Raw genomic sequence first — 13,726 nt, 5'->3', positions numbered from 1 at the left:
AGTAAAGGGTCTGAATACTGATGTTAAATGAGATTTCAGATTTAAATGGGTTTTATTTGCAAAAATGTATAAAAACCTGTTATTATGGGTATTGTGTGTAGATTAATGAGGGGGGGAAAAAATAATTAAATCTATTTTAGAATAAGGCTATAACGTAACAAAACGTGGAAAAATCAAAATACTTTCCGAATGCACTGCAAGTGTGACAACGTTAAAGGAAAGGTTCACCCATTTTGTAACGTTATATTGTTTTTGTGCATCTGAGTGATGTATCGATGCCCTGGGTCATTTCATATGTATCAGAGTTATTGGCGTTCAAGCAGGCAGACATCCTACCAGTATGACATGGCACCGTGATAAAGTCTCCCTTACTACACTGGAAGTTTCTATCAAGTTAGGCACATGAGCTCTTTAAACCTAGCCAAGTGCATTCAGTAAACTAAAAACAGACTTTAAAAAGAGTTCACATATTATAGAAATTAAATCTAACATCTGGCCAACAGGCTCAAAAAGAACAGGTTAAATAAACCCTGGAATGACATTTGGGGTGACAACATTCCTAGTTTTAAAAGAGCTGCTGTTTGCTGGGGCACAGGTGACCATCTGTAGCCCAAACAGGTGGTCATCTGTAGCCCAAACAGGTGACCATCTGTAGCCCAAACAGGTGACCATCTGTAGCCCAAACAGGTGACCATCTGTAGCCCAAACAGGTGACCATCTGTAGCCCAAACAGATTCAGAACATCAAATGATGCTTGAGAGTCTCTATTGTAGTCTCTGTTACATAAATACAGATCCACAGTCTTTGAAAGCCTTTCAACCATGAGAGTTGCCTACCGTTTTTGTCAGGCTAGCATGTCCAACCCCATCTCAGTGTGGACTACACAACATAGTCAAAGTAACTGACTACAGTGTGCGTGTGTGAGTGTGTGAAAGAAAGAGAGCAGAGCGTCTGTCAACTCTATAGTGATCATTTCCCTTTCAAATTCAGTCTCCCCACTGCCTCCTGCCATGCTATACAAAGCAATTCTTGTAGGAAGAGGCAGTGAAAAGAGGACGAAATTGACACACATACTGCCAACACTCATTTCAGCCGTATTATTTTTCTGCTTTAGAGATAATCGTGTTAATTTGATATTATCCACAGATTTATTCTGGTTGAAGATCATCTTTACATTGTTATGAATTCAGGGGCTGTTTACAGCCAAAGGTCAGCACTACAGTGACAACCAACATCTCTCCATGAAAAATGGATCTAAGTACAAAGTAGCCATTAGTCTCACAAATAACGATTTTCTTATTGTCATTTTCTTTTTTAAGAAGACGTTCCAGTAATCCTGTCACATCAGTTAGTTAACTCAAATTCAAGTAAAATCAAAACTACATTCCTAACATCAAAGTTCTGAATACAGACATGGGAGAAAGGATTGCGTAATGGATCATTCACATGCAGCATAGAATGGTAAAACAATAAATCCTGCACAGCAAATAAACAATTCTTCAGCTGATAAAACAGCCGCTCACCCGCAATGGTTTACAATAGAGTCGCTGTCAAGTGTCCAACCACTTCCCCTTTATCAGGACGGAACAGCTTCTATAATAATCTGTGTGTGTAGGTGTAACAGTGTTGCTTCCGTCGCTGTCCTTGCCCCAACCTGGGCTCAAACCTGAAACCCTTTAAACACGTCAACCTCCCACAAAGCATCATTACCTATCGCTCCACAAAAGCCACTTGTCCTTACAGAGCAAGGGAAACAACTACTTCAAGGTCTCAGTGTGAGTGATGCCACCGATTCAAAACGCTACTAGCGCACACTGCTAACTAGTTAGCCATTTCACACTGGTTACAGGGCAGCAGGTGGCCTAGCAGTTAGAGCTTTGGGCCAGTAACCGAAAGGTTGCTGGATCGAATCCCCAAGCTGACAAGGTAAAAATCTGTTGTTCTGCCCCTGAACAAGACAGTTCGCCTACCAGGGAACAGTGGGTTGTCATTGTAAATAAGAATTTGTTCTTAACTGACTTGCCTAGTTAAATAAAGGTTACATGAAAACAAAAATGTTTGTTTACTTGTGTATAGTGGCAGCCCCTCTCTCCATGTTCAAAGTCCTTCAGGTATAGAAATACAGCAGAGTAGATCAGTCTTTCTCCAGTCCAGTCATAATCTGCTCAGGTATAAAATTACAGCCATTATAGGTGTAGATCAGCTCCTCTCCGGTCCCAAGCCCCACAGGTATGGAGAGCAACAATAAAGTAGATCAGCTGTTCTGGATGGCTTGGTTCTCTACCTCCGGAAGCTGATGAATGCCTAAACGTCAGTCAGCACGTACAGCTGTACCATCCATCTCTCACTCAGTCCTACCTGAGAGTGGAGGAGTGGAATGTGGACAGGCAGCATTGCCAAAAATGCCAGACCAGGCAGTCACTCGCTCATTTGTCTCAGTCATCGTCCTATTTATTGCTAACCTATTTATTGCTAACCTATTTATTGCTAACCTATTTATTGCTAACCTATCACATTTCATCACTGGGTGGTTCCATATGAATTCAATAACTTTGACTGCACCCATTTTGATTTGAACGAAACCTTACATACATGTTTGCCCATTGTAGAAATCAAAAAGGTGTGTAGTCAGAAAGTTATTGAATTCATATGGAATGATCCCACTGCACATTCAGGCATTTTATTTAAAAAGGATTTACGGCAGGTATTTCGGTCCCAACATCTTCACCGTAAGAAGGTGGTTTCAATTCCACTACGTCAACACTGAGTCAATGTAGGAAGTACTTGAGTAGTGTGCTTCGTTTCGGTCACATCTTAAGTGGTAAAGTTCAAATTCACCACAGTTTCAGTGACCACGCACGCATGCACTTACAATTCAGTTCACCCAACCTGCTGAGGGGACAAAACATTAGGAACACCTGCTCTATCCATGACAAACTGACCAGCTGAAAGCTATGATCCCTTATTGATGTCACTTGTTAAATCCACTTCAAAAATCAGTGTAGATGAAGGGGAGGAGACAGGTTATAGAGACAAATGTAACCTCATTCTCGTTTCTGATAATCCCTCTGTGTACTTTATGAACTACCAGACCTTTTTTCCCATTGTGGTTTCCTTGAAACCTGTTATGTTATGAGTGCCTTTAGGGGACGTGTTCACTCACTAGGTGATAAAAGTACTGAGCTGTATGACGTCAGAAATAAAATGGGCACACTTGACTAACCCGCCAATCAAAGTGTATCTCCCTTATCACAAAATAACAGACTGCATTGCTTCACAGTGACATTTCAACAAGGCATGCATTTCCCATTTATTTTACGTCACAGGTGCATGTCAAAAGGTGATAAAAATGTGTCGATGGAAATAGAAAATTCTTGGTTACTCTCAAATGGGTTTCGCTGGTCAATTTAGTCAGGCAGAAGAACAACTTCCTCAGGCTGGTCACTGTGTAGTTCCTCGTCACGTTGCCCGAATACAAAACATGCTGTAAAAACGCTACAGTGAAATGGGAAGTGATTTATAGAAAAGCTACCATCCACAACAGCCTAAGCTACCATCCACAACAGCCTAAGCTACCATCCACAACAGCCTAAGCTACCATCCACAACAGCCTAAGCTACCATCCACAACAGCCTAAGCTACCATCCACAACAGCCTAAGCTACCATCCACAACAGCCTAAGCTACCATCCACAACACACTTCTCCTGTGACATCAACACACTTCACAAGTGAAGTCACTGAACGTGAATATGGTAAATTCCATGAGAAAAAAAACGACCCAAGAGTTTTTGGAAAACGTGGTCGCATAAAAAAATGTTTTTAAAAGAGGGAGATTTTACTGTAATTCTGTTAGCAAAATATGCATCTGCACAGTACTTCTAGTAAATGTGTTTGTGAAATGTTCCGTGTAAATTGTTTAAAGTAATCCTTGTGCATAGAGTTTGAAAATCAATGGTTTTTGTTTGGCATATATTTTAAAGCGAAAAATCAGAGTCTCCGTTATCATGGAATTGCCAATAACCAAAAATGTAAAAACCAGAAATCCTACATGTAACTACTCATCCATTCCAAACAGTCTTTCAAAACCACCAAAACAGTCACCCATAAACAGTCACCCAATATCAATGTTTATAGATTTCAGTCCTGTTTGTTCCAAAACATCTAACAGCCTAACAGCACAGCAATACCATACCAATATAGCAATAACACTAATTACCACAGAAGCGGTTGAAAGACAGCGAAGAGCCGGTCTTTCACCAGCTACAATAGGCACATTCATGGGGAGACACCCGTGTGCCAAGGGTTACCATTGTGTGTCTGACAACTCAATGGAGGATAAGCTTTGAAAATAATCCTGCCGGTGACCCAAATGCACAAACCCACGTGCCGGTCCCGAAACGAACGTCAGCACACACATCAAAAAGGTGCACACACGCCAAAATACAGAGTGCATGATTGTGCGTGCGCACACACACAGCTCTAGCCTGTGGGAATGATGTCATCCGGGAGTGAGAGACACATGATCCCAGTGTACAGCAGCGCTCTCAGAGTGGTGAAGGTGAATCCCCTCTGCGTCCATCTGATTTCTCTGTGTTCAATTATTTTGTGCTACTTTTCTGTTTTTTATCATCAGTCGTGGTGGTGTGACCAGCTGTGCCCTCTACAATCAAGAGGCTTTGACTCAACAATCACTTCAGATGGGGCTAGATTGAGAGATTCATTTGAGATTATGGGTCAAATGATTAATGAAGTGGGCTAATTAATAAAGAAAGCTGAGATCTCATTAAAATAAATTAACCCACTCCCAAAAGCACAGGCTTTAATGGCCTGGATAAAATACAACTACAACAGATTTAACAACTGAAGCAGCAAATGTGTCCTTCAAATGTCAATGAATTGTCCTGATGTTGTCACCAGTTAATCTGGCAAACCTGATTCCAGAGAGAATTCTGTTCTTAGACAAACTTTCAGTCCTTCCTTAAAGTTATTGCTCAGATCTTCAGATGACTTGTCATTTCAGTGTTTCCCCAAGGATTTTTTTCAGCAGTGGAGGCAAAGTTAGCGTGTTTTACATTTTGCGGTTTTAAAGCTAATATCCTGCAATTCTACACATTTTTGCTATGGTTTATGCCGTACTCGTATGTTATCTGAGTGACTCAAACATAACAAAATGACATGACATTTTAGATTCTCCCTGACAGTCTGGTTTATATTCTGGGGCTGGTTAGTTCTCAAAGATGATCTTATAAAAATAATATATAGCTCCATTATCTTTTATACATACTTTATATCGGTTTTTATTCATTCAAGTTTACACTTGGGGGGGGGGCTATCCTCAGTTGAAACAACAAAGCGAGCTTCCTGCCACTGTTTCAGTAAAAAGCTTAAGGATGGTGCCTCCTGAGTGGCCCAGCGGTCTAAGGCACTGCATTGCAGGCATCACTACAGGCCCGGGTTCGATCCCAGGCGGCCATGACTGGAAGACCCATGAGGCAGTGCACAATTGGCCCAGCGTCAACAGGTTAGGGAAGGGTTTGGCTGGCCAGGATTTCCTTGTCCCATCGCACTCTAGCAACTCCTTGTGGCGGGCCGGGCACCTGCAAGCTGACTTGGTCGCCAGTTGTTTCCTCCGACACATTGGTGCGGTTGGCTTCCGGATTAAGCGAGCAAGGCGATTTGGCAGGGTCGTGTTACGGAGGACGCATGGCTCTCGACCGTCGCCTCTCCCGAATCCGTAGGGGAGTTACAGCGATGGGACAAGACTGTAACTACCAATTGAATATCACGAAATTGGGGAGAAAAAAAGGGGGAAAAGTACAACAAAATAATTAAGGATGGGGCTGCAGAAATGTAACCCACTCAAATTCATAGACAGATATGGATGCAAGGACTGACCATCCATGATTTTGAAATTTGAGGCTATACGGTGTTTGTTTACATTAACTTTGTTTACAAGCATTGGAGTAAAACAAGCTCATATTTTGGATGAAAGTTGTAATCATGTCAGTCTGATCAGTGAAAGTACTGTAACATACATCATAAGGGCCATTACTGTAAGTGATGTTGCCTACTGTCTGTTCTGATACCCTTGTATAAACAGCAGAGGGAGAGAACCACCATGTTCCTCATGCTTATCTAACCTTGTACTGGTAGTCAAAGCATCATTCCATGTGAAAACATGTGGCCCGTTTTGTCTTAACACGTTACTGCCATCAGATTATTATATTCACCAAAATATTCAAACAATTTCACCATTACACCAACAGAAACATTTGATCATCTTTCACACTAAAATATGTTTTTCAACATAAATGAATACTGAGAAGCAATACTGAGAAGACATAATATCCCAAGGGTAAACTCCAACTTTTTGGCATGCCACACAAAAAGAGGCTGGCTCCCCTGTCGGTGCCTGACGCTGGGTAGCTCGTGGCTGACATCACCCGTCAATGACACGCACAAGTACACACACGGGACAAGTAGCCAAACAAACGGAGCGTCTGGGCAAACTGGCCACAACTGGGCATGCTGGGAGGACAGATGTTCTCAGGTTGTTCAGGTGGGGCAACAGAGTGGAACATACGGTCAGTACAGACCGTAGACCGTATCGTATCTACTACAGTACAAGCCAACAGCTATCTCACATATCATTGGATATAGAGTCAATTCTAAAGAAAGTGTTCAAATAACAGAACATCTAGTCAACGGCGTGTGAGAGTTAATTTCTTACTCAAGAACAGATTTAGATACTTAAGTCTTTAAAAAGAATTGTATAAGGATATTATATCTATATTATTTTAGCCTAATATTTCTATAGGTCTAATGTAGTATACATTTCCCTTAATGTAATGAATTAATGGTTAGAATGGAAGAGAGAGGCCGTGAAATTTTGTGTGAAGTCTAAATTTACAGCACAGAACCATAACAAACAGAGGACTCCATCAATAAACATTCCAGTTCAATGCCAGATGAGTGTAGCCCTGCCAAAGAAGTAAAATACAGCCAACCTTAACATACACACAGCTAGGTGAGGTGACCTGGCAGTTCAATCAGTCTACAGTCATATTCACTAGGCACAAAACAGAGGAAAACACACTTAAACAAGGCCTACCGGAACTTGTCCAATAACAAACACACATTTTTGTTTTCTGTTGCAAAATGTCTTGCTACGGTGCGCCCTAATGAATACAACTACGCAATCCTAGATGATTGGCTTGTTAAATCCACCACTGGAGACATGGTGAAACCTGAACAACTTCTTATCCCTTTTGTTTGTGTGTGTCTATATAAAAAAAAAAATGGTATTTATAATTACACATAATTACAGTTGTTATGTTCAATGGCCGTACCCAGACATAATCGGCTTTATAAATGTCCCCTTGTGCTCTGTGCAGTGCCTGCCAAGTGACTGCCTGCAAATTGAGTGTTTTGTTTGACTCACCTGAAAGTCAACCCAGCCAGAGTGAGCTATACTTCTCCATCTCAACAATAGGCAAGTTAATTTTGCATGGCCCGGGTGGGCGGAATTTATACATTTTAGACCCTTCCATTGGTCCTTAAGTGAACATTTCCACCCACCGGGGCCATAAAAAAAAAAACAACTCGCCCATTACTAATAGGTCATTAACCAATCGCCTGCAGAGGGAGTTTCCTTTGAATCCATTTTCCCATTCACCGTGTTTGTGGTGGTCATAAACTGGATCAGAACGTCAAAAGTAGCAGAACACCCACTCTGGAAATGTAAGGTACTTGTAGAGTATGTTGTTAAAAACAATGTCTAAAAATAAACTAAATTAAAAAGGGGTACTTTGGAGACATGTTAATATTTATGTTGAATAAATGTAAAACAAATTCTGAATCTTGACATACTACATCTTATCACTGACACCAATATGTCTCATGTACAGTTAATGAATCATTTTTTACAGGAGGCATGTAGGCTTATAGGTCTTAAAGGGATTAAAATGGCCACTTTCATCATGATTTTCTTAAAAATGGTTTGTGACTCAAATGAAAAAAACATATCAAACATGCTTCCTACCAAGTTTGTTTCTATGAGAGAATTGCCAGAACAATCTGAGATACCCCAAAAATGTTTTCAGGCTTTCCTGATGTAGAAATGCTCAAATCCTGTCAGAACTGTGTCACATACCGTATGTGGTGTTATGCAGAAACCAACGCAACAATTCCATAAACATCTTCAAAGCTTTTTGTATAGAGCTAGGCTACTCACCATCACCGCTAAGGCAGTACACTTCTGACTGCAGAGACTATCATTTAAAGTCCCAATTTCCCACGCTCTCGCTCTCAAAGCGCTTTACCCAGTACTATTTGTTTGAACGTTATATCAATGGATACACACTAACAAACAGCTAACATACATTTTGTTCATTTATCTTGCAGCTTTTCCAAAGTGCCAGTTACCTGCAAGGAGAGTGTCTTGGAGGCGCATAGCCCTCATCCACCAAATGTATCCTGGACGGTGCGTATGAATGGTATGCTGTTAAAATGACACTGCATGAGTCTTTCATTTCCATCGCTCACCGCCGAAATATCATACCAAAGTAAGCGCCTAGCTACTGTTAACCAGCGGGGTTGAGTGTTGCCTACTTTGCATTGGCACACGCTGCGCTACTCTTGTCAGTAAATGAATGAAGCGATCGACCGCTGCTAATGTCGTGCCTGCTCGCGGTGAAACCCGACACCATTGGCTAGCGAGTACGACCCACTGGAAGTTGGGCTTATTTGAATAAAACATCTCACTTCCATATGTAAATGAATTAGGCCTTTGGGCAAGTGTCAACATTATTAAACGTGTTTATTTTATCTCATTCTTCAGCCTTGTATTGTTCTAAACCAAATAGCTAAATAAAAGCATTCACTGAGTGACAGAATTTGAAAGGTCAGTGGTGATTTTGTATGCCCCCTTGTCTCCATCTTCATTAAGTTTGTATGTGTATAGTTGCTTTGTTTACATTCAGTCAGTTGAGATATTATAGAAACTGACCACCTCACCAGAAGATTTTTCATTAGTCAGATTCCTTTGCAAAACGTTTCCTCTGTTGCAAAACGGTTTGCAATCGAAACCATTTACTCCAAATGGAAAATGTTTTACAAATTTCTAGTTTCTATTGGAAAAATTCATGTAGCAAGGTCCCTCACAGTTTGTTTCTGTTTGCTTCAGTTTGGTTCCTCAAGTAAATGTCAAACAAAACGTTTAGCAATGGAATTCGACTAATGAATTCCCCCCAATCACTGTCGTTGTGCTGCTAGAGCTCAAGTAATGGGGAAGTCTCTACCATCCCATACAAGTTGAATAAGGAGTGGTGACGTTCTCACACAAGTTACCTGATAGGTAGTAACCTTTGTGTCAATGGTATTGACCAACAGTGACATCTAGAGCCCTGTGTTTTGTGCAATAATGTGGCATGCTTGGATTTGAACCTTTATTCAGAGATGTTCATCAAACTGTCCCCTTTTCTTTTTTAAGTCAGATGGTCCAGCACTGTCCTCAGACAATTGCTTTCATTTTTGGTGTAATTCTCATTTCTGTATAAGGTTTAAAATACAGGATAAAATCTTGCTTTGTCACATGATTGCACAAAACACAGGGCCTTGCATAGCCTATAATCTGTCCAATGGTGTCATGATGAGAGGTCCATGTTGGGTGGTTCCCCTCATTCAGCACACTGATCTGATAGTACCAACAGTGAATTCATACAGTATAACTCATATAACCTGGTCAATTTTAAATGTACAGACCTCAACAATGGGGAGACAGCCCTAATGAACAAAATGTATCTCTACCAAATGAAGTAGTCATTTGTTATGAGCTAACCTTGGCCGTTTGTTGTAACAATGTAAACAGTTAGAATTGAATCTTCTCTGAATCTTCTCAGCACATTGTGTGTATTTTTAGCCCAACTGAGTAATGCTGGCGCTTTGCCATGTTCTGAATAGAAACTAAAGGGTTACAGGTGTCTTGTGCTTTGGCATTTCTGTTGGGAGGGAGAGCGTCTCCACGCTCACTACATAGTATAGGGGTTAGATTAAAAAAATGTTTTTATCGCTTTGGTACTATTTTCACAAGTCGGCGGTAAAATTTCACAACTCTTAGTACAAAAAACAGATTATCAAAAAGCTGTTTTTTTTACGTTAAGTACATTTTTAATTGATAAGTACAACACAAAAAATCACACGGTAACGTTTTCACCAAACCTAATCAGTGTTTCATCTACAAATACCTTTCATATAAAGCCTTTCACAATGCAATGCTCACAATATTTTTCATGTTATTCTCTTATCATTAAAACTAAAAGCATTATCTTTGGGACAAATCACTTGCTCAATGCTAAACCTCTTTTAGACGTAATAATGTGGCTATTGAGCAAGTTGAGGAGACTAAACTTCTGGGTGTATCTCTAGATAGCAAGCCTTTATGGTCAGAACATATAGGCTCAATGGTTGCTAAAATGGGAAGAGGTCTGTCCATGATAGGTCGTTGCTCTGCCTTCTTGGCATGTCAGTCTAGCAGACAGGTCCTAGTGATGGTGCTTGATTTTGCTGTGAACCATCATCTTTGTTGATGAAGCGGGCTTCAACCTGGCCAAAACTCTACGCCAGGGGCGAACCTCATCGGCTAACGGGCGACCATCCAAGTGACTGGACAACGTGAGGGAAACATCTCCATGTGCACAGCTATCACTGAAGATGGTGTGGTAGGACTTAGGCCATTACTTGAATCCTACAACATTGCACACTTTCTCAAGGAAATTGAGCAGGCCTGTCAAGGTGAAGGGGTCACCTATGTCATTGTGTGGGACAATGTCAGGTTCTACCATGCGCAGGTGGTTCAGGCATGGTTTCGGGCCCATCCCCGATTCGTGACCCTATACCTGCCCTCATACTCTCCTTTCCTTAACCCTATTGGGGAGTTTTTTACAGCCCGGAGGTGGAAGGTGTACGAGCGCCGTCCCATCCCCATGAATGTGCCACCCTCCTGGCCATGGATGGGCATGCGAGGACATCAATGCAGACCAATGTCAAGCTTGGATTCGCGCTGCCAACAGGTTTTTCCCGCAGTGAGGACATTCACTGGGATGTGGATGAGAATTTATGGCCAAATGCTCAAGACAGGCTTGATGCAAATGAATGCGTGCTAAACATTGTTTTATTTTCATTAATTTAATTTCTTAAATTTAATTTCTTACATTTCATTACAGACAGTACAACTATGTTGCGATTATATCTGAAAAATACAATTTTATTTGCATATATGCTTGTAGAGGATGTCTTCATTGAGCACACCTTTGATTACACATTGGAAAGATATTATGTCAATTATAGATTTGTTGGGTAAGTCTATTGCCTACTGTAGCATACTACTTTCAGCACTTCTAAGGGCGATTTTAAACTCGTATGTTGCATTGTTTGCTATTGGATTAACTCGTAGTTAAAACAACAACAATTTAAAAATATCATTATGTTGTGTTTTGGTGATTTAACCAATGTTCTCATTACATTTCACAATAGATGTATATGTTGAATCAATGGTTGTGTGATGAGAGACGTTTACAATCCAAATGAATGCACAATTACAGGTTTTGAATGAAAGACTGGCTGCATTACAAGTGTAACCCGTTTTTTTTAAACGTACCACATACTTGTGAAAACAACACCGAACGGATTTAAAAAAAGAACCTAACAACACATCTCCCGTAACCCGGTGACTTACATAACTGAGGCACTACGCAGGGGAATTCAGGGAACTGGAGGACTATCGCCCTGAGACATGTTGGCTGATAGGCATATTTCCTCATTCACCTAAGAGCCTCCATCTTTGCTTCCCTCTGAAGAGATTCAGTGTAGCCTATGGATGTGCTATTTGCAGGAGTAAACAACAGGATCATTAATGGTATTACAGTCATCGGAATGCATGTAACAACTGGAAGTTATGGTGTCTCGAGAGTCAGTATTGTACAAAGGAATCCTACTAATCATTTTTGCAATACCTTCAATGACACTGTAGATTGAGATACATTGTAATTGTCAGCCACCCCAGCCTCCACAACAACCCTTATAATCCCTGTTGAAATCTTAATGTGAACTGTAGACAGATCCCATTTAGGTGGATAGATAGCCCTCCTATCTGACAACCCGAGGATTTGGCAGGACTCCCAGTTGATGTTACTGGAAAATAAGTAGCCTTGGTTGTTTCCGAGCTCCCATCATATTTCCTAAGACATTTGTTCTCTTCATCCTGATGAAGTTCAAAGGTCTTGGGCAATAAAGATTGGCATCTACCTTGTTGACTTATTGGGGATAGTGAAAAGATAAAGTGTAACATAATTTCAACGTTTCTCAGTGTATCTATGGCAGGGAGAGACAGTCCTTTATATCCTGGTATTTCATCTCTGCTATCCGATGGGTAACAGGATAGAGCAACATTTTTAGGCACTGAAAGCCATATGACGATGAGGAGCAGTAAAAAAAGAAATGTTCTGTAGAGCAAAGATGCTATCTGGTGTTTTGCGGTAACTCAACCTGTTCTAGTCTCAAGGTGTAACGTTAGCTTTCAGACAGTTTTGTTTACCTCGAACCTCCCCCATTTTGTCCCAGCAGGCGAAGAGGAGCCTCACTGATCCCCTTCATTAATTCAAACCAAAACATTTCCTTTTAGGGCTGAGCAAATCCTCAGTAAAAACATGTCCATTGATGTGCGACCCGTCTGTCGCCCTGCCCTGTACGAGGCAGTGGTTTGTGGGTAATGATAGGGGGCCGCAAGTCGAGGACAGCTGGAGACGAACAAGCTGCTGACTGTGTGAGAGCTACTATTGTGTGTGTGTGTGTGTGTGTGTGAGGGTGTGTGTGTGTGAGGGTGTGTGCATGGAATGGTGTTGAGAGAACTGGGAGTGTAGAAAACCGAACATAAGCCCCAGACATGATAAATCGTTGAGACAGTGGCCCTCGGTCAGACTAAGCTGCCAACATAGACAAATATGACCCTACTGTAAAGTACCAACAAGTGACTTTTGAAATAAAGTAGGGGAAAATATTACTTTAGGACATGAGGATATGTACATTCCAAGATGTGTTTTTAGGCCAGCTACGTTCATTTCTCAGTTCTTGAGATTTATTCGATCAGGCAGCATAAAATGTCAAACGTTTTCGGATGGAGAGAATATTAATGTCTTTGTTGACGTGTCATGGAGAGCACAAATTGTGAGCCAGCACATAAATTATTCAGACAAATGGTTTTGATTGCTATTAAACCACAGCCCATCTGACGTGCTCTGCTGTGTGAGTCATCTAAATCTGTGCTTGTCTATATTTGTATTTTGTATTTATTATGGATCTCCATTAGCTGCTACCAAGGCAGCAGCTACTCTTCCTGTGGTCCAGCAAAATTAAGGCAGTTTATACATTTTTAAAAACATTACAATACATTCACAGATTTCACAACACACTGTGTGCCCTCAGGCCCATACTCCACCACTACCACATATCTATAGTACAAAATCCATGTGTACGTGTGTGCCAATTGCAATTTTTCGGAGTCCCTTTTTGTGGCACCTGACCACACGACTGAACAATAATCCAGTTGCGACAAAACTAGGGCCTGTAGGACCTACCTTGCCGATAGTGCTGTTAAAGAAGGTAGAGCAGTGCTTTATGGACATACTTCTCCCCATCTGTCAGTAGTTGCTAGGAGTGGTGGTAGGAGGC

General features: G+C 41.1%; 1 protein-coding gene across 5 annotated transcripts in view; it reads right to left on the bottom strand.

Annotated features, from left to right (window-relative positions):
- Positions 1–8,746, bottom strand: part of LOC115150192 (rho GTPase-activating protein 18) — a 35,682-nt gene extending 26,936 nt beyond the window's left edge. For 2 of the 5 annotated variants that reach the window (XR_003867067.1, XM_029693203.1), the window contains exon 1: positions 8,426–8,742. Coding sequence is in view for 3 of the 5 variants with exons in the window: in XM_029693203.1 (XP_029549063.1) it covers positions 8,426–8,538 (113 nt within the window). In the remaining 2 variants the exon portion in view is untranslated. Of the gene's footprint in view, positions 1–2,066; positions 2,248–7,442; positions 7,532–8,425 lie in introns of those variants that run through there. The other 3 variants (XM_029693248.1, XM_029693237.1, XM_029693215.1) reach the window with 3 other exon arrangements.
- Between the last annotated feature and the right edge of the window lie 4,980 nt (positions 8,747–13,726).

This window comes from Salmo trutta, chromosome 2 (assembly GCF_901001165.1).
Source record: "Salmo trutta chromosome 2, fSalTru1.1, whole genome shotgun sequence".
Classification (NCBI taxonomy): domain Eukaryota; kingdom Metazoa; phylum Chordata; class Actinopteri; order Salmoniformes; family Salmonidae; genus Salmo; species Salmo trutta.
The sequence above is the reverse complement of the archived record's forward strand: the minus strand, read 5'-3'. Positions and strand labels throughout refer to the sequence as shown.